This window comes from Gallinula chloropus, assembly GCF_964237585.1.
Source record: "Gallinula chloropus genome assembly, chromosome: 29".
Taxonomy (NCBI): Eukaryota; Metazoa; Chordata; class Aves; order Gruiformes; family Rallidae; genus Gallinula; species Gallinula chloropus.
Window position 1 is genome coordinate 3,425,050 of NC_140114.1, and position 27,462 is coordinate 3,452,511.

General features: G+C 53.1%; 3 protein-coding genes across 3 annotated transcripts in view; 1 reads left to right on the forward strand and 2 right to left on the reverse strand.

The window, feature by feature from the left end:
• The window catches only part of LOC311202308 (olfactory receptor 14A16-like), a gene marked incomplete at both ends in the record, with an annotated part of 148,050 nt that overhangs the window by 7,419 nt on the left and 113,169 nt on the right, over positions 1-27,462 (forward strand). The gene's annotated exons all lie outside the window — the stretch shown is intronic.
• On the reverse strand, positions 8,645-9,568 carry LOC311202383 (olfactory receptor 14C36-like; the record flags this gene model as incomplete). The annotated part of the gene is made up of 1 exon (XM_084276978.1): positions 8,645-9,568. The coding sequence occupies one exon, from the start codon at positions 9,566-9,568 to the stop codon at positions 8,645-8,647; it is 924 nt and encodes a 307-aa protein (XP_084133104.1).
• On the reverse strand, positions 25,132-26,091 carry LOC311202087 (olfactory receptor 14A16-like; the record flags this gene model as incomplete). Its single annotated transcript, XM_084276633.1, has 1 exon — positions 25,132-26,091. One exon carries the CDS (start codon positions 26,089-26,091, stop codon positions 25,132-25,134), a length of 960 nt encoding a protein of 319 aa, XP_084132759.1.

A 27,462-nucleotide genomic window follows, 5' to 3' on the forward strand; every position in this document is an offset into this window, starting at 1 on the left:
GCTCTGCCCTGTCCTCAGGGACCCAGGCAGTTGGTCCCTGAGTTGCACAGACCCAAGTGCCAGCAGCCCTTGCCCCTCCCGGATGCCCAGGCCACCCCCACAGTGTCACCATGCCCTCCCCCACATCACTGCTCCGTACCTTGGCCACGCTCTGGGTCTGGTCATTTAAGTGGAACAGCAGCGGGACGAGGCTCCTCTTCACCTGCTGCTTTATGTTCTTGTTGTTCCCCATCACCATCTCCATCACATCTTTGAAGAGGCAGATGGAGAACTCTCGCAGCTGGCTGGACTCCTGGCAGAGAGGAGGACAGGAGGACTTGAGCAACAGGCACCCCCTGGGCGTTGGCGTGACTGACGTGAGTCAGGTTCTGCACGCACGAGCTGTGGGACAGATCAGCAGCCACAGCGGGATGGCCCTGGGCCCATGAGAAGCCACGCAAAAGGCCTGTGCCTGTGCCAGCCCCCCCAGCATTCACCAGCAGCCACATCAGCACCCCCAGTGCAGAGCTCTCTGGGGAATCCACCTGCCAGGGAGAAGCAGAGCTGGGCCGCAGAGCCCAGGAGCCGCCCCCAGGGGAATCCAGGGGTGTGAGGGGAGGGGAACGGCGGTCGCCACAGGGCTGGGCTGAGGGGCAGTTGTCCTTCCAAGGGGGCTATTGGTGGGGCTGAGGCTCCCCACAGCAGCCTTACGTCATCAAAGAGCGGCAGGAGCGTCTGCAGCAGCTGCGGAGCGATGGGGACAGCCTCCTTCCCGCTCATGTGGCCCATCACATGTCTCAAGAGAAGCAGGGCCTGCGCCTTGTTGTCAGCGCTGGCATCCTGCTGACTCCCCATGATGTCCAGCAGCAGGACCAGCATTTTCCTCACCTGTATGAAAAGGCAATAGTCCTCAGCTGCCTCTGAAGCTGCTGCCCTTCCCACCCCACTCTGCTGGATTAAAAAGGCTTTGAGGTGCTGGAAGCACCTGGGATGAGGAGGGAATGGTGGGGGGAGGAGCAGTGCCTGAAAGGGCTCAAGGGTAGCGCAGCACAGCCACAGCCCACTTACATCTGCCAGCCAGGAGCCAGGTTCTCTCTTCTCCACATCCAGGATGCCGCTCACCACATCCAGGATGCCACTCACCACCTCCTTGTCACAGCTGTTCGAGTCTCTAAAGGCCTCAACGGCCATGAGGACGACGTCCTTCTTCTCAGAAGGCTGGAGGTGTTTTCCAAATGCCTACGGGAGGGAGGCAGGCAGGGAAGACACGTCGCCAAGACAAGTGCCCGATGGTGCTACCGAGCTGCTGGTGAGAGCAGCTCTGGCAAGAGATGCCTGGCAGCGCTGGCAGCAGTGCCCGCAGGAGAGCCAGAGGCAGGTGATTCTGTATCTTTCTGCTCACACAGGGCTCCTGCTGATGCCCAGGGCAGAGGGCCCATTGAGGGAGGAGCTCCTTACCATTAGAATGCTGCTGGTGCTGGGCAAAGCCAGCCAGGAGCTGTTCTCTGCTTCCCATTCCCTTTGGCGCTCTTGATGCTCTGGATCATTCTCTGGCATCGCCCCGCCTAAACAGGACAGTGTCACAGAAGAGGACAGGGAGGTCAGGGAAGGTGGCAGAATTCCCTGTGAGCCTCCAGCAAACACATGAATGGTCTGCCACGCTATGAAACAAGCAGAATCTGAGGAGACGTCTGTGTGGGGAGGGGTGTAAGCCCACCACAGTGTCTCTTACGTTTTTGGTGCTGGATGAATCTGAAGAGGTGATGGAGAGCATCCAAAGCTGCCCTGCTGATCTCCCAGTCCTTGCAAGCCCAGCAAAGGACGAGACATCCAAGCAGCTTTCCCAGGAAGGGGACATGGATCTCTGTGTGGCAGGCAGGGATGTTGTCATCTCCTACAAAACTGCTCCTGACCTAGGTGAGGGAACAGGCAAAAGGGCTGAGGGGCAGCATCTACAACCAAAGCCCTGAACCCATGAGTCCACCAAGGGAAGGTGAGCCAGAGCCACCTTTGGAGCCCCCCCCCCCCCCCCCCACCCAAAGCACCCAGCTGGACAGCAGGTCAGGGAGAGCTGGAGAGAGGAGACCACAGGGAAAAGAGAGATACCAAGACCCTTGCTCCAGGGCAGAGCCTTGCTCAATGCCTCAGCTGGGGTCCAGGCTTGCCACGCAGGCATGGCCGAGCTGCAGGCTGCTCAGCGTGCAGGAAAAGGGGAAGGCAGCCAGGCTGGAGGGTGCCTGGCTTCTTACCTCTGCCGAGGAGCATCTGTCCAGCAAATCGACCAGCTGGACAATCCGCCCCAGAGCCCGCTCGCACGCGGCTGTGTTTGGGCAGGTGGCAAAGGTCATCAGCATCTGGAGGAGAGAAACTGCGGATGGGCCCTGGCAGCTGGTGCCTGTGCCAGCACAAGCAGCTCTGACGAAGTCCTGGCTGGACTTGTGGAGTCCTTGTAGCCAGGGAGAGGGGCAGATGTCACCCTCAGGGCAGCGCCTGCTCCTTTCTGTGCCCTCCCCCAGGACACGGCCCTGTGTCCCCTTCTCCAGGAAGGCTGGACTCAAGTGCCTCCCACTGCTTCGGTGCAAGGAAAGCTCTGGGGATAGATCTGGCCCAGGAGGGCGATGGACAAGGTTTTGCTGTGACCTGGGAGGAGGCTTCAGAGGAGAAGGCCCATTGACTGCAGAGAGGGGACACCAGGCTCCTATGAGAGCATGGTGGTCCACTCTTGTCTACCCCCTCCCTGCAGTGCGTTCTGTGTGTGGCATAGGGGTGGTGGGCCACCCACTCAGGAGTGGGCACCCCCTTCCCTCCAGGGTGAGGAACAGCCCCTGTGAACCCCACACTTTGCCAATGCCAGACCTTTAAGATTGTCCACAGGTCTTCGAAGCCAGTGGTGAAAGAGCTGAGCACCAGGTTCTTCAGCATGATGTCCATGGCATCCAGGGTCTGCAAGGAGGACAAAGAGTTTCAGTGACCTTTGTGCAGCTCCTCACACCCCCCAGAGTTGACCTGAGCTCCCCATGCCAAGAGAGGACACCCATGCTGTCTCACAGAGCCCACAGGAGGCCTCAGGGCAGACCAGCTGCTGTGGGGAGAGCAGCCTGTGGCACTGGAGACAGCCAGGCCCATGGGAAGCGGATGAAAGGGTGAGGGTGGGAAAGCAAAGCCGAGACCCTGCCCTGGGATCGGATCTCCGGCTGTGTCTCAGCACACGCTGGTGACCAGGGAGCAGCCCAGGGGGACTGTGAGCTCCTGTAGCTCAGCCCACACTCACCCGAAAGTAGAGAGTGGTGTCCAGGTGCTGCATGGATGTTTTAGGAGGAAGCAGGAAGACGCTCCTGAAGCAGGCTTCTAAGAGTCTTTCCTTTCTGCCGTCCAGCAATGTGCCCATTTTGCTGCAAGGAGACAGAGAGAGGGGCCTGTTGGACACTGGTGGCCTTGATGCCTTGGGCAGGTGGACATGGCCCTCCCTCTGGAGCTAGGGTCACCCAGGAAGGATAGAGGGTGTGCGGGTAGCACAATGTGGCCTTGGCCAAAGGGCAGTCCTGGCAGTTTGTGCGTGAGCCGAGATGTGGCCAGGAGCTGCAGGACCCCTACGCCCTCCCCTACGCCCTCCCAACCGCCCACGAGCGGGGCAGAGCAGCGTCCCTCTGACGGCACCATTGGACTCTGCCTGGATGGGGATCCCCTGCGTGGGGATGCCAGGGCTGTGGAGAGGTGCCAGCCAAACCAGGAACTGGGCAGGTACCTCATGCCAGCGATGGCAAGCATGGCTTGCTCTCGCACCGCTGTGTACAGGTGGTTGTCGGGCTCCTCTTCCAGCAGCACCTGTGGAGCAGCACCGGGATGGAACCTGTCAGCTGCCAGTGCTCAGTGCCAGCAGACCCAGTGGCAGGAGGTGGAGACCCTGCCCCAGCACCAACCCACTGCCAGCCCCCCGTGCCGGGGTCTCTCCTGGCCGGGGTTCTCAGCAGCACCCGAGTAGCCTCAGGGCATCTCAGTGTCCATGCATGCTGGTCCTGCCCTCCCCCTGGCCATGCACAGCTGTAAGGTACTAGAGATATGCCTTATCAATCGCTGGCAGAACCGTACCCCCCTCTCTTTCTTCTCCACTCCCCTCCTTCCTCTCTCTCAATCACCATAAAACCTCATCCCTACAACACCAAAGGGAATTCCACTGGTCAGGCTTGAAGTGGCTTATGCCAAGGACTTCATGACTATGCAACGAGATAATGCTGTAAAAAGGCAAGACCAACAAAGCCACCCTGAAGAGCATTCCCCCATCAGAAAAACAAATGGGAAGACATCAGGAGACAAAGGGACAACAAGGGAACGTCCCCCCATCGACCCGAAGGCACAGAAGAATGCTCTGCCCTCGGACCTGGGGTCACTGGACTGACAGGATGGCATAGCTCCCTGGTGGTAGATACTGCAATCTCCCTCTCCCCCTCCCTCTCTCTCTCTCTTTTCCACTCTTTTCTCTTTCTTCCCCCCTTCTCTTGCACATTTGTTGTGGGCTAAATAAAGTGACTTGAACCTTTACTCCGTTTTGAGTCTTAATTCTGTTCCTGAGAACTGCAAAGACCTGGTCAGGATAAACCACCTCGCTGGACATCACTCAGGGGTTAAGCCCAGCCACCCAGAGCGATCTGAGGTTGGTTGGAATGCAAGGGGGTTTAACCTCTGCCCAAATTAGTCTATGTATCTGGTTGTGGATCGTGACAACAGCCTGGGGACCTTGCCCCCACCCCCTTCCCTGACCCCACGGGAGTCCCCTCACCTTGATGGTCTCTGCCAGCTCAAATGTGTGGCAGAATGTGCTCAGGTCCCTCTCCAACCCTTTGCGCCTGGCGGATTTGCACAGGTTGCAGAGGGTCTGTAGGAACTGGACCTTCAGGGCCACGTCCTGGCAGGGGACAGAGAGAAAATGGGGGACCATGAGGAGGGATGGCCAGCAGCACTGGAGCACTGGGGTTCAGTGCTGTGCCAGAGATCCCAGGAGGAGCAGCTCCACCCAGCCAGCAGCCCCAGCAGCAGGCAGCAGAGCCAGTGCCCCGTTCAGGAGATGAAGGCACAGGTACCATGGAAACAGCCGTGGTTACCTTGACTGGGCTCTTTAGAATTTCCTGGACGAGGCACAGGGATTTCTCTTCCTTTCTGTAGAGCATGGGCCAGCTGGATACGTGACCTGGGAAAGGAGGAGAGCAGGAGGGATGGTAGAGAGGGACTGGAGGCAAACACGAGAGACGAAGGAGCCCTGCCCTCTGTCACTTACTGGCCTGCAGCAGCTGGGACACGTACAGCTTGGAGATCTCTTCTGGAGAGCTGCTCTCCTGGAGAGCCCCGCTCTCTTCCCAGCCCTCCCTGGGGAGCCTGGGTGGTCTCTCCGCCATCCTTCCAGACAAAGAAAAGGGGTAGGGGCTGGGAAGGGGATGCCTCAGCAAACACAACGCCTTGGCAGCACGGGGGGGAGAAGGCAGGGAAAGATGTGGGCTGAGCTCGGGGGCTCCTCGCCAGCTCCACACTCCTGTCCTGTCTTGTCGCTGCCCTACCAGGCACTGCGGTGCCACGGCCGCATCACTGGGGGTGTCACAAAGGGCAGCGCTGGTGATTGGTCACCCAGGGCCAGCAGAGCCAATGGCGCGCAGCTCCTTTGTGACACGCCGAAGCCCGGCTGTGCCTGGCACCGCAGCAGGTCTGAAGCCACGGCGACGTGTCTTAATGGCATGGTGACAGTTCTGATGCTGTGGTGACGTGTCTGATGCTGTGGTGACATGTCTGATGCCCATGACAAAGGGTGAAGGGACTCAGCACGTTTGGAGGGAAGGGGTATAGGTCTGGGCCCTCCACCTTTTACCTCAGGGATGTTGAGGATGTTGGTGTGATGGTTTCGGTCTGGCTGGAGGCCAGACACCCACCAAAGCTGCTCCATCACTCAGGTCTCATTGACTTGTTAGTGTTAGTGCCCTTTTCAGTTGGACAGGGGAGAAAGTAGATATTGGGAGGCTCAGGTGTTGACATTAGGACAGGGAGAGATCGTTCCATAATCAGCGTCATGGGCAAAACAGACTCAGCACAGAGCAAAGGACAGAAAACTCTCTAATTTATTACACTGCACTACACACACAGTGACACCAGAGTCGGGTAATGAGAAGAGCAACCAGATTTAAAGCACTTCCCCAACCCCTCCCTTCTTAGCAGACTCCACTCTAGTCATGATTTCACTCCCTTTTTCCCCCCCATTGTGGCACAGGGAGGTGCAGGGACTGGGGAAACGGGGTCATCGGCCAGTTCCTTGCAAGTTGGTTTCTCCAACAGGAGTCCTTTCCCACAGGACTTCAGCTCTTCCCCAGCTGCCCCGGTGTGGGTCACTGCTATGGGTGCAGTCATCAATCACAGTGTCTCTCAGTCCCAGTCCTCTGTGGGGTCACCAGCCTCCCCCCAGCAAACCTGTTCCGGCACAAATCTCTCTCTTGCTCATCTCTGTGTCTCTGTCTCTCTCCACGTGCTGCAAGTGCTGGCAGGGGCTGGCTGCAGCGTGGGTCACAGCAGCTCCTGTCTGTCTGCCCCTGCTCCAGCGTGGGGCCTCTCCACGGGCTGCAGGTGGGGTCTGGGCCTTTTCCCTGGGCTGTGGGGGGACACCCTCTCCATCATGGGTTTCTGCAGGGGCTGCTTCTCTTTCCGGCACCTGGGGTGCCTCCTTCCCCCCCTCCCCAGTCTTGGTGTTTGCAAAGCTCGTTACATCTTCTCACTCCCTTCTCTGGGGGCAAAATGCAGCCGCTTGTGGGTTTCTTTCTCCTAACTGTGACTCCCAGAAGCATTGTGGCCATCGCCGACTGGCTCAGCCTTGGTCAGTAGCAACTCTGGCCTTGAGTCAGCCAATATTGACTCTCTGGGGCCTGCGGAGAGCTTCTGGCTGCTTCTTGCAGCAGCCATTTCTGCAGCCCCCCATTCTCTACCAGTACCTAGTTTTGCAAAACTGTGACAGCACATCAGTTTTGCATGACAGACAGAGAGGGGAAGGATAGCAAAATTCCCATGGTTCAGGAGGAAATGATTAGCGACCTACTTGGCCAGTTAGACACTAACAAGTCAATGGGACCTGATGGGATTCACCCCAGGGTGCTGAGAGAGCTGTCAGATGTGCTTGCCAAACCCCTTTCAATCATCTACCAGAAATCCTGGCAGACTGGGGAAGTTGCACTCGACTGGAGGCTGCAGATGTGACACCCATAGACAAGAAGGGTTGAAAGGAGGATCCGGAGAACCTCAGGCCTGTCAGTCTGACCTGAGTCCCGGGGAAGGTCATGGAGAAGGTCATCTTGGGAGCTGTCATGCAGCATGTGTGTGATGGCCAGGGGATCAGGCCCAGTCAACATGTGTTTAGGAAAGGCAGATCCTGCCAAACTAACCTGATCACCTTCTATGACAAGGTGACCCGCTGAATGGACAAGGGGAAGGCTGTGGATGTGTCTACCTGGACTTCAGTAAAGCCTTTGACAGGGTTTCTCACAGCATTCTGACTGAGAAACTGGCTGCCACTGGCCTGGACAGGTGGACCCTCAGCTGGGTTAAAAACTGGCTGGATGGCCGGGCCAGCACATTGAGGTCCTTGAGCAAGTACAGAGAAGGGCAGCCAGGCTGGTGAAGGGGATGAAAGTCAAATCATATGAGGAATGGCTGAGGGAGCTGGGGATGTTTAGCCTGGAGAAGAGGAGGCTGAGGGGAGACCTTATCACCACCTACAACTTCCTGAAGGGAGGTTGTAGAGACGTGGGTGATGGTCTCTTCAGCCAGGGGACAGAAGATAGAACAAGGGGCAATGGCATGAGGCTGTGCCAGGGCAGGGTCAGATTGGATATTGGAACAGGTTGCCCAGGGAGGGGCTTGAGTCACCATCCCCGGATGTGTTCAAAAAAAGGGTTCATGAGGTACTTAGGGATCTGGTTTAGCATAGGATGGGAAAGGTTGGACTTGATGATCTTCAAAGGTCTCTTCCAACTTTGTGATTCTGTGATTCTGTGATAGATGGGATGTTTTCCAAATCTCTGAAGCTCACAGTATAAACCAGAGAGCTGAGCGGAGGTGGAAACCTGTTGAGAAAAGTGAAGTGCACACATCCAGACAGTTTGCTTATAGGGTGTCCTTACGCATGGTCGTATCAGGAGAGGTGGAAACACCTGAGTGATGGGGAAGATGAAAGGGACAGATTGGCAGTAATGCAGGCACAGGGGAAGGTATTTATTCTGCCAATCCTAGAAATTCACATTCTGCCCTGGATGGAAAGCATGGCCATTCCAGTCATGTGCTGGTAAATTGTAGTCAACATGCAGTGTCAGGGTCACACAAGACTACAGCAGGAATGGGATGAACGTGGACACTGTTATTATAGCACAGCCAGACTGGAACAAAAGCAACCACAACTACAGAAGGTACAAAATAAAGACTGGTCATACGGTGAGTTTCATGGTCAGTGTTATGCAAAGGGTCACCCAAGACCTGCAGATACATCATTAGGAATGGGATGAACGTGAAACCTTATTGCAGCTGAGACAAAACAGAAACTGAAAAAAACCTCTGACAACTAAACCCTACTAAATAGAGACAGGTCCTAAAGTGAGTTACATGGACAGTGATATGCAGAAGAAGATGAAAAGTCTGTTGCTGCTTAGAAAGATCCAGTCCTCAGTTTCCACATGGCATTCTTGAGCTCCTGGTTCCTCATGCTGTAGATGAGGGGGTTCGCTGCTGGTGGAACCACCGAGTAAAGAAATGCCAAAACCAGGTCCAGAATTAGGGAGGAGATGGAGGGGGGCTTCAGGTAGGCAAACACGCCAGTGCTGACAAACAGGGAGACCACAGCAAGGTGAGGGGTGCAGGTGGAAAAGGCTTTGTGCCGTCCCTGCTGCGAGGGGATCCTCAGCACAGCCCTAAAGATCTGCACATAGGACACCACAATGAACACAAAACACCCAACAGATAAGCAGGCAGTGAGCACAATGAGTCCAATTTCCCTGAAGGAGGTATCTGAGCAGGAGAGCTTGAGGATCTGGGGGATTTCACAGAAGAACTGGTCAAGGGCATTGCCATGGCAGAGGGGCAGTGAAAATGTATTGGCTGTGTGCAGCACAGAATAGAGAAACCCACTGCCCCAGGCAGCTGCTGCCATGTGGACACAAGCTCTGCTGCCCAGGAGGGTCCCGTAGTGCAGGGGGTGGCAGATGGCAACGTAGCGGTCATAGGCCATGACAGTGAGGAGATAGTACTCTGTGAAAATCAAAAAGAAAAAGAAAAAGAGTTGAGCCACACATCCTGTGTAGGAAATGGCCCTGATGTCCCACAAGGAATTGACCATGGATTTGGGAACAGTGGTGGAGATGCAGCCAAGGTCAGAAACAGAGAGGTTGAGGAGGAAGAAGTACATGGGGGTGTGGAGGTGGTGGTCACAGGCTATGGTGATGATGATGAGGCCATTGATCAGGAGAGCAAGCAGGTAGATGCCCAGGAAGAGGCAGAAGTGCAGGAGCTGCAGCTCCCGTGTGTCTGCAAAGGGCAGGAGGAGGAACTGGCTGATGGAGCTGCTGTTGGACATCTGCTGCTGTCAAGTGTGGAGACCTGTCAACGAGGAACAAGTGCAGTGACAATTTACTTTTCTTTCAGGAAATTCTCTTCCAATTAACACTGATTCTTTGTATCCAGGAAAACATTTGTCAGGTCCCTTTTGGAAGTTCTGCGTTGTGCTGGGTTGAGCTTGCCACTGCTGGGAGGAGGGTCAGCTGTGGTCTCTCAAGAACTCAGTCCTGCCTGGCAGCAGTAAGTAAATAGAAGGATGGAGTGATCTCAAACTAGATCCCCTGTGGATAGGAATGAGCTTTTCAGCACTGTCACTCCAGTTTCATCTGAGGGCAGAGCAGAGCTTTGGAGTTTCGGAAAAGGTGGGGCAAAGGCAGCAAGGAGAGGAGGGGAAACAGCGAAAAATGCTGCAGCCAAGGCTGGATGCACAGGGGCATACAGAAAAGAACTCAGAGGTTTCTCCTCACTGGACGTCAGGCTGCCAAAATAGAAGACTCAGTATGAAACCCTGGAACTCTGGGGGCAGAGCCTGTGCTGTGTGGAAGAAACCAGGGGGTCACTGAGGGAAAGCATCAACACTGGGGGGATTTCAGGAGGTACCAAATCCCCACTGCCACAGCAGGTCTGATAGCAGGTCTTTGTCCCTCCCTGACAATCTCCCTGCTGCCTGGAGCTGTCCCTGCAGCTGCTTCTCTCTGCCCATGTCACCTCCTGCTCTGTCCTCACAGACCTCATCCCACCTGTCCTGCGTTCAGCTCTGCTCTGCAGACCCCTCCTGGCATCAGGGCACTGCCCCAGGGAACCTCTGTGTGTGCAGGGCTCAGGAGATGCTCTGACAAATCCTAATGACCAATGAGTTTGCACTGCCTGCTGCAAAGTTACCAAGAAAAGCTCAGCTCCCACTTCCCACCCAGTGCACAGGAGCAGAAAATTCAAAGCAAAGTCTCTTTCCCTAGAGTGGAAAATGCATCCTTGGTGTTCTTGAAGTGTCTGGGAAGTTTCCCAGGATCCGCTGGATCTGGGAGCAAACCTGTCCTACACAGCACACTGACAGCAAAAGGACCCTACAATGTCCTTCCATGCATCACACTTTGTGCCCACAGCTTCTGTCTGTGATGGTAATAGAAGTCCACAAGCCAGGCTGAGTACTGTCCCTGGCAGCAGCAGAGTCCCTGCCCCAGCACACAGCCCCCAGGACGCAGGGACCCCTGCTCACAAGGACAGCCCTGGGGCCCCTGGGTGCACACACTGCTTCACACCTCTGCAGCCGTGCCCAGGAGAAGACAGCTGTCCTGCCTTGTCCCTCTGGTAGGACAGAAGGGCATCCCTTCCAGGCAGCACTTTCTGCTCCTATAGAGAACCTGTCCTCCTGACAGACCCCACACACTGTCCCATGTCCCAGCTTTAGGAGATCCCTCCAGGAACAGAACCTGCATTGCCCTGCACCCACAGACATACCAGGCAGAGGCTGTGGAGATTTCTCCTCCATGAGCTCTCAGCATCCATCAGCTCTCTCAGCCTCACAGGTCTCCCCTCGGTGCCTACAGGCAGTGTCCCCAGCCCTGTGTGCTTGGCAGAGGAGCTGCTCCTGGGCAGAGCTGTCTCTCTGCAGTGCTGCCGGGTTGCCATGAGTGCCCTCCATCCCAGGAGCCTGGCCCAGCTCAGCAGGAGAAGACCAGTTCTTCTAGGCTCCCTCCTGGTGCCTCAGGCCTCATGGGGATTGTTCTGTGATCTCATCTCTTGCTTTCTATCCCTTAGCTGGGGAGAAATCCTTCTGTCCAGCAGAGTCCTTTCTCCTGATTAAACCAGAGCTGGGCAGGACAATCACCTTTCCTTTTTTCCACATGAGATAGGACACCCAGGTCTGGGACAGGGAGGGGACTCCTTCCCCCTGTGAAAGGAAGGGAGTTAGGTGAGCATTTGGGCATTTCTCAATGTTTCCCAAGAACAAAATCAGGAAAAACAAATCAACTAATCTCTGCTCTGCAGTTGGGGGAAGTGGAAAACACAGTCCAGAAAAGATCCTATAGATCAAAAAAGGCAGACCTGCTGCTGCAAGGAGAAACTGACATCTGGAGAGCTCCCATCAGAGCCCCATACAGCCAGTGGCACCCTCAGCCAGCAGGAAATGCACCTCCCAAAAAGGACCTTTCCAATGTCTAATAGAACAGGGAGAAGCAGTCCTTGGGTCTCCAATGAGAATGTTTTTCTCAGTGAAGAGTGCCCCAAGTTCTCACTGCCTTGTTCTCCTTGCACAGGGCTTCCTGCAAAGAGGCAGAGAATGTCCCATGGCAGCTTCATTCCCCACTTCCTCCTCCTGCCCTTGGCAGGCACAGGGGAGCTGCAGTGGGTTTCTCAGTGCTGTGCTGCTCACAACCAATACATGTTCCCTCCCCCTCTGCGAGGGCAATGCTGGTGACCAGTTCTTCTGTGAAATCCCCCAGATCCTCAGCCTCACATGCTCAGATGCCTACCCCAGGGTGATTGGTCTTCTTGTATCCAGTACCTGTTTAGTTTTGGGGTGTTTTGTGGGATACCTGGGAAGGTTACCTTAAGGTTTCTCATGCTGCTAGTAGGTTACCTGCGGAGATTTCAGGCCAGGATTGTGTTTTGCCCTCATCCCTTTTTTGGGGAACTATGTCTGGACGTACAGATCTTTTGAAGTTGGACACTGGGAGAGCCTGAAAATGATGTCAGGCACTGTTAGAACATTGTCTTGGTAAGGAGAGACCTGAGCCCCAAGATTTCTGGGGCTGCTAGTGGGCTAACCAGGGAGATTTCAAGCCAGGAACATCTTTCAGCCCTCACCCCTTTTCCTTAGGAGCTATTGCTGGACATGTAGGAGTTTCAACTGTGGACACTGGTGGAGCCCAAAAACATCAGGCAATCTTAGGACCTCTCCCTTGGTTAGCAATGCCCTGATCCTAAAAGTTACTGGGGCTGCTTGTCCACTCCCTGAGGAGCATTCAGGGCAATAATATCTTTAAACTCTTGCTCTTTTGTTTGGGAGCTGTTGCTGGAAGGTTAGAAGTTTTGAAGGTGGATGCTGATAGAGCCTGAGGAGGCGTCAGGCAATGTGAGGAGAGATCCCTTGGCAAGGAACGACCTGAGCACCAAGATTCCTTGTGCTTCACATCTGAACACTGATGAGGGTTCATGCCAGGAAAATCCTTCAGCCCTCGCTCCTCTTGTTAGAGACCTGTTGCTGGAGGTTTAGCACTTTCGAAGGTGATTGCTGGTAGATGGAAAAATGACATCAGGCACTCTAAAGACTGTTGCCTTGGCTAGGAATGTCCTGAGCCTCAAGGTTTGCTGTACTGCTATTCTACTACCTGGGGAGGTTTCAGGCCACAAACCTTTTTCAGCCCTGACACCAATTTGTTTGGGAGCTGTTACTGGACGTTTCTCAGTTTCAAAGGTGGGCTCTTGTAGAGTTTGGAAATGAAGTCAGGCAATCTTAGGACTGCTCCCTCTTCTAGGAAAGCCCTGAGCCCCAATGTTCCTAGGGCTGCTAGTGGGCTACCTGGGGAGGTTTCATGCCAGAAACATCTCTCAGCCCACGCACCTTTTGTTTGGGAGCTATTACTGCACATTTAGAATTTTCAAAGTTGGACTCTGGTAGAGCCTGAAAATTACATCAGGGACCCTTAGGATCATTCCCTCAGCTACGAAAGCTCTGAGCCCCAGAGTTACTGGGGCTGCTTTTGGGCTTCCCAGGGAACTTTCAGGCTCTCAAACCTTTTCTTTGGGACCTATTGCTGGACATTTGACATTTTTGACTGTAGGCATGGGTAGAGACAGAAAATGATGTCTGGTATTATAGGACCATTGTCTTGGCTAGGAATGCTATTTGTCCCAAGGCTACCAGGGCTGCGTGTGGGCTACCTGGGGAGGTTTCAGCCCAGGAACATCATTCATCCTTCATAGATTTATTTGGGAGCTATTGCTGTATGTTTAGAATTTTTAAAGGGGGACACTAGTAGAGCCACAAAATGACACCAGGGACTCTTCAGACCATTCCAGTGGTTAGGAAAGCCCTGACCGCCAAGGTTACTGGGGCTGCTAGTGGGCTACCTTGGAGGGTTTCTGGCTGGGAGACTTTTCCAGCCATTGCTAATTTTTTTTTGGTGATCTACAATAAAGGTTTTGGATTCTCCCTGTCCCTCCTTTTCTTAATAGTTCTATAAATACATGAATAACAATGTTCCTGGTATAAATAATAGTTCTTTAAATATTAAGTAATATTAATTATCAATATTAATATTGATATTAATAATAATTATATAAATATATTAATGACAAATGGAGTGACAGTGAGAATCTCCAATGTTTATTCGACTCAGGGGGACAAATGTAATAGAGGGTGAAGAAAAGGCTGAGGAACTTAGTGCCTTTTTTCCCTCAGTCTTTAGCAGTAAGACCAATCCTGATACCCAGACCCCTGTGTGGAAAAATGGAGATGTGAATCGGACCAAAGCTCTCATAATCCCAGGGGAATTGGTAAGTGACCTGCTCAGCCACTTAGATCTGTACAAGTCAATGGGTCCGGATAGGATACACCTGAGGGTACTGAGGGAGCTGGCAGAAGTGCTCACCAAGCCACTTTCCCTTATTTACCAGCAGTCCTGGCTGACCAGGGTGGCTCTACCTGACTGGAAGCTGGAACATGTGACACCCATCTACAAGAAGGGCCAGTAGGAGGTTCCCAGGGAACAAAATGCCTGTCAGCCTGACCTCGGTGCTGGGAAAGGTGATGGAACAAATCATCTTGAGTCCCATCATGTAACACATGCAGGCACCCAGGGGATCAGGCCCAGTCAGCATGGGTTTAGGAAAGGCAGATCGTGCTTGACCAAACTGATGTTTTTCCGTGACAAGGTGACCTGCTCTTTGGATGTGGGGAAGGCTGTGGATGTGGTCTACCTGGACTTCAGTGACACCTTCATCACTGTCTCCCACAGCATCCTGCTGGAAGAACTAGCTGCCCATGCATTAGAAGTGTATAGTCTTTGCTGGGTTAGAAACTGGCTGTACAGCCAGACCCAAACAGTTGTGGTGAAGGGAGTTAAATCCAGTTGGCAGCAGGTCACACATGGTGTTCCCCAGGGCTCAGTGCTGGGGCCAGTTCTCTTTAGTATCTTCATTAATGATCTGGCTGAGGGGATCAATTGGACCCTCAGTAAATTTGCAGATGGCATCAAAGTGTGTGAGTGTTGATCTGCTGGAAGGCAGGAAGGCTCCACAGGGTGACTTGGACAGGCTGAAAAAAGGTCCTCCAGGGGAAATTCCTTTGAAATCTAAGGAATCACTAAGGACCTATCTAAAATCCAAGTAGTTGTAGAAGTCTTGAGTTTTATAATGAATGTTACTTGAAGAGCCATGCTTGTAAGGGCTTTCTGGATGTTAATGAGCCCCATGGTGTCTTTTCTTCTGAGTCGACAGACCTCAGACACCAAGAGGAGAGTGAAGGAATGTCTCCAGAAGTTGAAGTCAGGAGTAATGCCCAAAGTGCCTTGAAGCATTAACAGGCTCCACTGGGAGCCATTGCTGGCAGAACCTCTCCATGGGCTCAATAGAATAGACAACTATAGACAAACCCAGGCAAAGCACAGGCAGCTCTGATGCTGAGGACACCCTGGCTTGGTCTGATGAAACAGAAATGCAAAGTGCTGACCCCCAGCCCCTGGGCAGGGAGATCCTGACCCTCACCTGTGTCTCAGGGCTCTTCCATGGGATGTGGGGAGTGTGACACCAAGGGAAGCATAGGGTTATTACACATGGTGGCCTCTCTTTAGGTGGGTGCAAGGAGGCAATGATGCTTTATGGCCATGAGGACAATGTGTCTCCTCTGAAGCCTCTGTGGCAGGGACATCAGCTATAGCCAAGGGGTAAAGACCTCATTTCTATCAGACCATTTCAGCCTGCCCAGCACCCTTGGCCATCTGCACCACAGCCCATCCCACACTTCCCCTTGCCTTGTCTAGTTCACCTACAGACTGCAGGCAACCACACCCCATTCCCCACTTTGATTTCACTCCCTGATGTCCCTGCCTGTACTGCTGTCTTTCCCTCCTCACCAGCTGATCCTGGAAACACAAAGCTGCCAACTCATCCACACTTCCTCTGAGTGACTTTTAGCACCACAGCACTACCCTTAGAGTGACATTTCTTTATCCTCATGTCCACTCTGACCTTCAAAGTCACAGTTTCACATAGACTTTCTTATGTTCGTTCCACACAGCACGAAGTGGGCTTTCCCTCAGCCTCTATTCCCCAGGCTAAAGATGCCCTGGGTCTCTCAGACTCTGACCTTCAATGCTGCAGATTTGCTGTTGTGCTGGAACCTGTTGTGGTTTCGCTCCAGCCAAGCACCACACAGGTGTTCCCTCTCTAAGAGGATGTGTTTGGAAATTGAGGAAGGGGAAAGGGAGGGAAAAGGAAATCAAAACAACCCAAACCTCTTGAATTGGGATAAGAACAGTTTACTGGGACAGCAGAGAGAGAGAAACAACAGTAGGACTTTGTAGCAAAATATACAAAACTGGTGATGCACAATGCAGCTTCTTGCTGAACCGCACAGCTCAGACCTCACAGCTCAGAGCTGTCCTGAAACTAGACAGTGCCCAAAGCCACGTGTCCTGGAGGGGTAGCCTCTTCCTCCCACCAGCCTCTCGTCATCTGCTGAGCATGATGTAATTGACATGGAAGACCCACTTTGACCATGTTGGGTCACCTGTCCTGGCTGTGTTCCTTCCCAGCTTCCTGGGTGCCCACCACCCTTTCGTTAGCAGAGCAGCATGAGCAACTGAAAAGTCCTTGAATGGTTGGACACAATGAAATCATCCCTGTGTTATCAGCACTGTTGTCACCTGAACTCCCAAACACAGCATTCCACCCGCTGCTAGAAAGAAACCAGGCCACCTTTGTAGACAACAAGTGAAACACAACAGTGGGCTCACTCCTGCAGTCATACAGTAAGGATGATCCCATTGGTCAGTTATGGTCAGCTGGGACTGCTCTGTCCTCTTCTAGGTAGTTGTGCACTCCCAGTTGACTCATTTCTGGATCAGAATTTAAAAAAAGGCCTTGATGCTGTGCAAGCCCTGCTCAGCAGGGAACTGGCACACTAATATAGAGTTTTTTGCTTACCAATCCAAACCACAGAATTATAGTGACACCAATAGAAAAATTAATTCCATTCCAGCCAAAATCAGACCAGGAATAGAAGATCTGCAGAAGAGCTGGCAGCTGTGCTTGCCAAACCCCTTTCCATCATCTAACAGCAATCCTGGCAGACTGGGGAAGTTCTACTCAACTGGAGGCTGGCAGATGTTACACCCATAGGTAAGAAGGGTCGAGGGGAGGATCCAGGGATCTACAGGCCTGTCAGTCTGACCTCAGTCCCAGGGAAGATCATGGAGAGGGTCATCCTGGGAGCTGTCATGCAGCACATGCATGATGGCCAGGGGATCAGGCCCAGTCAACATGGGGTTACAAAAGGTAGATCCTGTCAAAATAACCTGATCACCTTCTATGACAAGGTGACCCACTTCATGGACGAGGGGAAGGCTGTGGATGTGTCTGCCTGGCTTTCAGTAAAGCCTTTGACAGGGTTTCTCACAGCATTCTGACTGAGAAACTGGCTGCCACTGGCCTGGACAGGTGGACCCTCAGCTGGGTTAAAAACTGGCTGGATGGCCGGGCCCAAAGGGTGAATGGAACCAAATCCAGCTGGAGGCCGGTCAGGAGTGGCATCCCCAGGGCTCAGTCCTGGGTCCAGTTCTGTTCAACATATTTATCAATGACCTGGATGAAGGGATTGAATGCTCCCTCAGTGAGTTTGCAGACGACACTAAGCTGGGAGGAAGTGTTGATCTGCCTGAGGGTAGGGAGGCTCTTCAGAGGGATTTGAACAGGCTGGACCGATGGGCTGAGACCAACGGGATGAGGTTTAACATGGCCAAGTGCAGAGTGCTGCACATGGGACAGAACAACCCCATGCAGCACTACAGGCTGGGGGAGACTGGCTGGAAAGCTGTCAGGAAAGAAGGGCCTGGGGGTGTTTGGTGACTGTCAACTGAACATGGCCAGAAAGGCCAATGGCATCTTGGCTTGTATCAAAAATAGTGTGGCCAGTAGGTCTGGGGAGGTGACTGTGCCCCTGTACTGGGCACTGGTGAGGCTGCACCTCGAGTACTGTGTCTAGTTCTGGGCTCCTCACCATAAGAAGTACATTGAGGTCCTGGAGTGAGTCCAGAGAAGGGCAACCAGGCTGGGGAAGGGGCTGGAGGGCAAATCCTATGAGGAACGACTGAGGGAGCTGGGGGTGTTGAGCCTGGAGAAGAGGAGGCTGAGGGGAGACCTTATCACTGCCCTGACAGGAGGGTGCAGAGAGGTGGGCGATGGTCTTTTCAGCGAGGGGACAGGAGATGGAACAAGGGAAAATGGCCTCAAGCTGCACAAGGGAAGGGTCAGATCATATGTTAGAAAGAAATTTTTTACTGAAGGGCTTCTCAGGGCCTGGAACAGGCTGCCCAGGGAGGGGGTTGAGCCACCTTCCATGGATGTGTTTATAAAACAGGTAGATGAGGTACTCAAGGATATGGTTTAGCTTAGGATGGGAACAGTTGGACTCGATGCTCTTAAAGGTCTTTTCCAACCTTGTGATTCTGTGATTCTTTTTAATGTTTTCAGAAATGACCAGACAACTGGATGAGAGCGTGTCTTAAGTAAATTTGCATGTGACACCAAATTGGGAGGAGCTGTTGACTCTGCTGAGCGTGGAGAAGCCTTGCAGAGACCTGGACAGGTCATGGAGCTGAGCAGTCACCAACACCAGGGAGTTTAACAAGGGCAAGCACCAGATCCTGCACCTGGGAAGGCACAGCCCTGCCTGCACATACAGACTGGGGGGTCAGACACTGGAGGGATTTGGGGGTCTTGGTCGACAGCAAGTTAAACACGAGCCAGCAGTTTGCCCAGGCAGCCAGGAGGGCCAAGCGTATCCTGGGGTGCATCAAGCATGGCATTGCCAGCCGGTCCAGGGAGGGGATTGTCCCGCTCTTCACTGTGCTGGTGCAGCCTCACCTTAAGTGCTGGGTGCAGTTTTGGGCTCCAGAGTACAAGTGGGACATAAAAATATTGGGAAGTGTCCAGAGGAGGACAATGAGGATGTTGAAGAGTCTGGAGGGGAAGTGTCATGGGGAGAGGCTGAAGTCCCTTGGTTTGTTCAGCCTGGAGAAAAGGAGGCTGAGGGGAGACCTCATTGTGGCATGTTGAGGAGGGGAAGCGAAGGGACAGGTGCTGATCTCTCTTTTGTGGCCAGTGATAGAACCTGAGGGAACAGCATGAAGCTGTGGCAGGGGAGGTTTAGGCTAGATATTCAGGAGAGGTTCTTTACGGAGAGGGTGGTCAGGCCCTGGAACAGGCTGCCCAGGGGAGGGGTCACAGCTCTGAGCTTGACCAAGAAGCATCTGGATGACGCGCTCAGTCCCATGCTCTGAGTTGGCTGGCCCTGTGTGGAGCCAGGAGTTGGACTGGATGATCCTTGTCGGTCCCTTCCAACTCAGGAGATTCTATGACCGTGTCTGAAATCACCACTTGACAGTGGATCTGCACACCAGTGCTTCTGGTTGCTCTCTACATTTCCCTTCCCCTTGGACCATTCAGACACCTCTCAACCATCCAGCTGCTGCTCTGAGTTTCAGGGAGTTAAACCCTTGCCTTTCTGGCAATCTGACTTATTCTGTCTTTAGCCAGCTCTTGAGCTGCAGTGATTTCATAGTCTCCTTCCTCTTACAAAAACATTTCTCACATGGTTAAGCTTTGTGGAAGGTGAACCTCAGTGGTGGCAGATTGCACTTGGCATAGAGTGAGGAGTGTTTGATTTAATCATGAAATTTGTCAGGTTTCTTTTGTTGGTGGGAAAATAACTCCCTCTGTGCTGCCTGTGTGCAGCCACTTCCCTAAGGAAAGCAGGGGGAGCTGGTACAGAGGGGCTGTAATGCCCCACTGCGGAGTGCAGAGAGAGACCTGATGTAAGGACAAGGGATGCAAGTCCCAGTTGGCTGGTGAGAGTCATGGGGGGCTTGTGGAGATGTGCAGCAAGGTTGTCCCCACTGCCTCAAGGGACCATTTTTTGGACCAGTCCAGACCTCCTTAGGAGGCACCCTGGATCAATGTCAGTCAGAGGTTGTCACCTCTCCTCTAAAAAGAAAATAATAACCTACACCTTTAAAAAGAAATCAATTTTACTCTGAGCTCCCTTTGAAGCAGCTTCAATGGTCTGTACATCTCTTGAAACTTGAAGATAATTATGAAGAGACATAGCTCATTAGGGCTTGTTTTTTATTTTAATGAGCCCTGGGGTGCATTTGGTGCTGAGTCCTTGAACCTCAGGTACTAAGAGGAAATTACACAAAAAACTCCATGTCAAAAGTAGAAGCCACAGTACCCTGAAGTATTAATGAGTCCCGCTGAGAGCCATTGCTGGCTGAGCCTCCCCAGGGACTCGTTAGAACAGGTAATTGGAGGCCATGTTGGCTGGTAGGCAAAGGCAATGCACAAGCAGCTGAGATGCTGAAGAAAGCCCTGGGTTGGTTTGATGAAGCAGAAAGGCCAAGCCCTGACCCCCAGTCAAGGGAAGACAGGTCATATCTCTCAGGCATTGCTCAGGCTCTTCCTGGGGCAATGTGTGGTGTGTAATTCTGAGGGAAGAACAACAGGATGAGAGTTTCTCCTCATTGTTGGTCCAAAGCCCAGCTAGAAATTCATCTGTCCTCCATTTAAATAAAAGAAAGACCAGGGAGACCCTCCATCCCCTATCAGATTCAGGAGGAAACATTGTGGAAAGATGAGGACAAGGCTGAGGTGCTCAATGAAATCTTTGCCACTGTCTTTAGTAATAGGAGCAGTTGTACAGAGAGAATCTAATTCCCTGAGCTAGGAGACAGGGACAGGGAGCAGAATGAGTCCACCTCAATCCAGGAGGAGATGGTCCTGCTGCACCACAGAGATGTGCACAGGTCTGTGGGGCTGAATGGGATGCACCCAGGGGTGCTGAAAGAGCTGGCAAGGGGGGTTCACCAAGCCACTTTCCATCAGTCCTGGCTGACTGGATCAGTCAACGTAACCCCCTATATAAGAAGGAACAGGAAGATGGTCAGGGAAATTACAGGCCTGATAGTTTGACTTCAGTCCCAGAGAAGCTGATGGAGCAGATCATCCTGAGCAGCACTATCCAGTTCATGAAGAACCCCTAGGTGATCAGGCCCAGTCACCTTGGGTTGATAAGGGCAGGTCCTGTTTGAACAACCAGATCTCCCTGTATGACAGGGTGAGCTGCTTCTTGGACAAGGGAAGGGCTCTGGATGTTGTCTACCTTGACTTTATCAAGGCCTTGGACACAGTTTCCCACCACCTTCTCCTAGAGAAGTTCACTGCTTGTGGCTTGGAAACTGTGGTGGTTCAGCCCCAAGCAATGGCTGAGCACCACATGCTGCTCACTCAGTCCCAGAGGAGAAACAGACAGAGCCTCTGTGGGCTGGGATAAGGACAGTTTACTGACAAAAGCACCATAAAAGGGGAACAATTTCAGCCCCAATTGCACTCACACCCAGATATAGCACAGAGAGTACCTTACAAACCCAACAATAACAGAGCGCTCCACCATGCCAGGACCACCCATCCCCAGCCAGCCCCTTTGACAGGGAAATCATGTCCTGGTTTCAGCTGGGATGGAGTTAATTTTATTTCTAATAGCAGATGGAATGCCATGTTTGTAAGTTGGGAGGAAAGCATTGCTGATAACAGCCTGATGTTTCTGGTTGTTGCCAAGCAGTCAAGGACTTTTCAGTTGTTCCTATTTCCCTACTAAGGAGAAGGAAGGGAACACAGCCAGGACAGGTGACTCAAACTGGCCAAAGGGGGTATTCCATATCAATTACATCATGCTCAGCATAAAAGGGGGGCTGGTGGGAGGAAGAGGAGGCAGCTCCAGGACATGCAGTTTTGCGGATGGTCCTGTTTTCAGGATGGCTCTGGGCTGCACAGCCTGAGTTGTGTGGTTCAGTGACAAACTGCATTGTGTATCACCAGTTTCATACAAATAGCTACAAAGTCCTGTTATCATTGTTATATCTCTCTTTCTGCTATTCTAGTAAACTATCCTTACCCCAACCCGTGGAGTTTTGTTTCCTTGGGTTTGGTTTTTTTCCCTTTCCCTTCCCTCCCCCCTCTAAACTGCTTCTCCCCCCACACTCCCTTTTAAAGAACAAGTGACTGTGTGGTGCTTGGCTCTCAGCTGGGGCAAAACCACATCTGCTAAAATCCAAAACAAATCTCTTTTTAAAAACATGAAAATTCTTACATTAAAGTTATATTAATTGTCTCTTAAGAATCACAAGGTTGGAAGAGACCTTTGAAGATCATCGAGTCCAACCATTCCCATCTTAATATAAACCAGATCCCCAAGTACCTCATCAACCTTTTTTTGAACAAATCCAGGGATGGTGACTCAGCCCCTCCCTGGGCAGCCTGTTCCAGCCCTGACAACTCTTTCAGTAATAAATTTTTTTGTAATATCCAATCTAACCCTGCCCTGGCACAGCTTCATGCCATTTCCCCTTGTCCCATCTCCTGTCACCTGGCTGAAGAGACCATCCCCAACTCTCTACAACCTCCCTTCAGGAAGTTCTAGGTGGTGATAAGGTCTCCCCTCAGCCTCCTCTTCTCCAATCTAAACATCCCCAGCTCCCTCAGCCGTTCCTCATATGATTTGCCCTCCAGCCCCTTCCCCAGCCTGGTTGCCCTTCTCTGCACTTGCTCAAGGACCTCAGTGTCCTTTTTATGGTGGGGAGCCCAGAACTGCACACAGTACTCAAGGTGTGGCCTCACCAATGCCGAGTACAGGGGCACAATTACCCCCCCAGACCTACTGGCCACACTGGTTTTGATAAAGGCCAGGATGCCATTGGCCTTCTTGGCTGCCTGGGCACACTGCTGGCTCATATTCAGCCTGGTGTCAGCCAACACCCCCAGGTCCTTCTCTGCCTGACAGCTCTCCAGCCAACCTCGCCCCAGCCTGTAGCGTTGCATGGGGTTGTTCTGTCCCATGTGCAGCACTCTACACTTGGCCTTGTTAAACTTCATCCCATTGGTCTCAGCCCATTGGTCCAGTCTGTTCAGATGCCTCTGAAGAGCCTCCCTACCCTCAGGTAGATCAACACTTCCTCACAGCTTAATGTCATCTGCAATTCCCTACATTCCACCCCATGACCTGAGTCACAATTCAACGACTTCCACGTTTTCACTGTCCTAAGTTTCACTTATATATTTTAGCAGAGCTCTGTAGATCTCAGTTTCTGATTGAACCCTTATCTGAGAGAGAGATGTTACCATAATTGACACAACCAACAGCAAAACTCATCACAATAATGCCAATTATAATCATCAGCAGTGTGTCGTCCCCCCCTTATCTTATGTGCTGTCTGTTGCATCTCCAGATTGACAATTGTCCTTTATCTTCCTATTCCTGAATCCCCAACAAAGGATTTCAGATGAGGCAGCCTGAATCCTCCACTTCCCAAGTCAGCAGAGAAAAAAATACCACAACCCATTTCAGTTTGCAAAAGCAACACACCCCAACTGTTAATTTTTCCCCTGCCCACTGGCTTGTGGCCTACAGGGCCTATATAATTGCCAATCAGTTCCCAATAGCTTGCTTCCCTGCTTCACTGCTTGGGCACAAAATGAGTACCTCTGATTACATGACCAGAAGTACGCCAGACTGAGGTATTATCTCATTTAATAATACTTTAATTCCTCATCTGGCTTTGTTTTGCAAGAAAATGTCTCTGGACACCCAGAAAAGGTATTGATAACTCCCAATCAGTACTTGCACCCCTCTTTTCTTGGGAGCTCAGAGAAAGCAATTTTCCAGCGGTCCCCTGGGATGGTTCTTACTCCAATATTCCCTAATCATACCCAGTTAGCTGTGTTGGGGGGATTTTTCAAACACATCTCACGTCACTGAGTCACTGTCAAATGGCAGGATAAAGATTTTTTTCCCCATTAATTATTTATTTTTAAAATTTATACAGGGGGTCCACTCCCCAACATGTCCTATTGTGTTGTTCTTTGTGTTCTTTGGCAATTCCCTTTGTTATTCTATTAATTCTTTATCAGCCTGTGGTGGTTTGACCCTGGCTGGAGGCCAGATGCCCACCAAAGTTGGTCTATCACTGCCCTTTTCAGCTGGACAGGGGAGAAAATAGATATTGAGAGGCTTAGGAGTGGAGATAAGGACAGGGAGAGATCATTCCACAATCAGTGTGAGGGGAAAAGAGACTCAACACAGCATAAAGGAAAGAAAACTCCCTAATTTATGACACTGCCCTGCACCCCCAGCGACACCAGAGCTGAACTCAGAGGGTGGGGATCAGTGGAGCAGAGCCTGGCTGGAGACCTGTGACTTGAAAGACTCCCCTGTCCCAGGGTCTGCCAGGTCCTGGGCAAGCAGAGAGGCCAGGTAGGGCTGGCCTATCCCTCAGAACTGAGTCCTGACCTGGGCTGGGCCAGCAGGGAGAGGAGAAGGCTCTGGGGGGACCATATTATAGCACCATCCAGTCCCTGAAAGGTGCCTGTAGGAAGCTGTGGAAGAACTGTTCCAGAGGACATGGAGTGGTGGGATGAGGGGTGATGGGATTAAACTAGAAAAGAGAGACTGAGGTTGGGTGTTGGGAAGAAGTTCTTCACTCTGAGGGTGGTAGATCCCTGGCTCAGGGTGCCCAGAGAAGTAGCGGAGGCCCCATCCCTGGGGACATCCAAGGTCGGGCTCAATGGGGCTGTGAGCGACCTGCTCTAGTGAAGATGTCCCTGCTCACTGCAGGTGGGACTGGATGGGCTCTGAAGGTCCCACCCAGAAGACCAGAGTTGCTCATGTGTGTTGTCTTCTCCTGGGATGTCCCTGCCCCTACAGAGCCTTTTCCCTGGGCACAGTGGCTGTGCTGGCCCGGCTGGACACTCCGGCCTCCTCCCCGGCCTCCCCGCTGGGCCCCAAGCTGGTGGTGCTGCTCTGCAGAGCACGTGGGCTGTGGTGCCTGAAAGCCACAGGGACAAAGCCCCAGGCAGGTCCCCGGGAATTGGCCACCATCCCTGGGGGCACTGGGCATCCACAGGCCCATACCACAGGCCAATACCCCAGGCCCCTACCCCAGGACTGTATCCCATACCCCAGGCCCATACCCCAGGCCCATACCCCAAGCCCATACCCCAGCCCATACCCCAGGCCCGTAGCCCCTGTCCTTCCCTCAGCCAACCAACAACCCAGCACATCCTCATAGGAGCAACTTTCCTCCTGCTCCTTACGTCTTCCATGAAAGAGGAACCCAACCTCCAGACACTGGCACTGGAAAACGCCCTTCTATTGCAAAGACCCAACATGAGGAGCCAGCTGCCCCCTCACTCCACACACATGGACGTGGGTGGCTGGAGGGGTGGAGCAGCTGCAGAGAGTCCTGGACAAACAGGGTTATCATGGACACTGTGCCAAAAGCACAGGAGGTTCCTCAGAGGGGGTAGGAGTCACTTGTGAAGAGACACGGTTGGGTTGCTGCTGCTGAGGGACACGTGGGTCATGAGCTTCTTGAGTGCGTCCTTGAGCTCCTGGTTCCTCATGCTGTAGATGAGGGGGTTCACTGCAGGAGGCACCACCGAGTACAGAACAGCCACCACCAGGTCCAGGGATGGGGAGGAGATGGAGAGGGGCTTCAGGTAGGCAAACATACCGGTGCTGATGAACAGGGAGACCACGGCCAGGTGAGGGGGGCAGGTGGAAAAGGCTTTGTGCCGTCCCTGCTGTGAGGGGATCCTCAGCACAGCCCTGAAGATCTGCACATAGGACACCACGATGAACAGGAAACAAGCCATGAATAGAAAAGCACTAAAAACAATGAGCCCAACTTCCCTGAGGTAGGTATCTGAGCAGGAGAGCTTGAGGATCTGGGGGACTTCACAGAAGAACTGGTCAAGGGCATTGCCATGGCAGAGGGGCAGTGAAAATGTATTGGCTGTGTGCAGCACAGCACTGAGAAACCCACTGCCCCAGGCAGCTGCTGCCATGTGGACACAAGCTCTGCTGCCCAGGAGGGTCCCGTAGTGCAGGGGGTGGGAGATGGCAACGTAGCGGTCATAGGCCATGACAGTGAGCAGACAGTACTCTGCTGCCATCAGAAAAGAGAAGAAGAAAAGCTGAACAGCACATCCCGCGTAGGAGATGGCCCTGGTGTCCCAGAGGGAATTGGCCATGGCTTTGGGGAGAGTGGTGGAGATGGAACCCAGGTCAAGGAGGGAGAGGTTGAGGAGGAAGAAGTACATGGGGGTGTGGAGGTGGTGGTCACAGGCTATGGCGGTGATGATGAGCCCGTTGCCCAGGAGAGCAGCCAGGTAGATGCCCAGGAAGAGCCAGAAGTGGAAGGGCTGCAGTTCCCATATGTTTCTGAAGGCCAGGAGGAGGAAGTGGGTGATGAAGCTGCTGTTGGACATCTCATCCCTTTGGACATGGGGGCACTTTGCAAAGAGATAAAACCAGTGAAGAGTTAGGGACACTTCTCCAGGGAAAACCAAAGGCATGTCCCATGGACAGCCCCTCTACACCTTCCCCCTGTTTCTCTTGTAGGAAAGTCACCTTCAGCTCTGCGACTGCAGATCTGGTTGGTCCAGAGGGAGGGTCCCCTCTGGAGCCACGTCTGACCTCTACTCCCAAGAACTCACCCCTGCTCTGCAGGAATATTTGGGATAGTGACCAGCCCAGTTGTTGGGCTCTTTCAGATGAACCCACCCCAAACTCTACAGAGGGGCTCATCATCATCTGCACCCCCAACTCCTGAGAAACCAGGGGGGGCAGGGCAGTCAGAGAGGGAACACAGCCACCCCTCAAATCTTCCCTGGGGAGGGTTGTCAGTTGTCAAACCCTCAGCATTTCTGCTGCTCTCCAGGAGAACAGGGTCCTGAGAGGCAAGAGGATTTGCTGTGGCACCTCTTAGCTCCTCCTCAGGGCTTCCAGGGAAAGCAGAGGTGCCACAGGGCAGGTTTGCATCCTGGGGTGCAGCTCACAGCTCTGAGGGCCCCCCCCAAGGAGACAAACAAGTGCCCTGACAGTGGCATCTCGTGAAGAGAAACACAGCTCGTTGCCTGTTGCCCACAGCCCCAGAGGTGTGAGACAACCTGTTACCTCTGGTTTCCATGGACACACTGATGAGAGAAGCAGCAAAGTGAGGAAAACACAGCGAGGGGCTGGTGGGGAGAGGCCAGGGAGAGGCCCTCAGGACCTCGTCCCCCCTTCCCCAGCTGGGCATCCCACCCTCCAAGCACCCACAAGTTCCTCCCCAGCCCTGTGGGGAGCTGCCCCATGGCTCTGCTGGGGATGCAGGGGAGGTGGTCCGTGCTGCAGACCCCTGGGGTGGGAGGGATGGGGGCTCACTGGGAGGAAGAGCACTCTGCCTTCTCCCTCCCAGGATGCTGCTGGGCTCCACTCCCAGGCCAGCAGTTTCTCACCCTGGGCTGTGTTTCCTTGTGCCCCATGTTTCCTCAGTCAGCACCCACAGACACCATCCAAGCCACTGTCTCTCCAGACACCTGTCTGTCCATAGGGAGCATCTGTCTGTCTGTCTGTCCGTGGGTCAGGAACACGCTGGTGGGCACAGCGGAGGCGACACAAGAGGGGGAGGTGGGGCTGGGGGGCACATCAGGAGGCTTTCAACTGCCTTTCCTGATGGCCACGGTGACCTGGTCAAACTGGAGAGTTCCTATCTTCACTTCACCCCCCACCCACCCAAAAAACACCCCCCTCCCACCCACCCCCAGGAGCTGGACAGGGACAACACAGGCTCAGCAAAGCTCCTTCACCCCCACCTC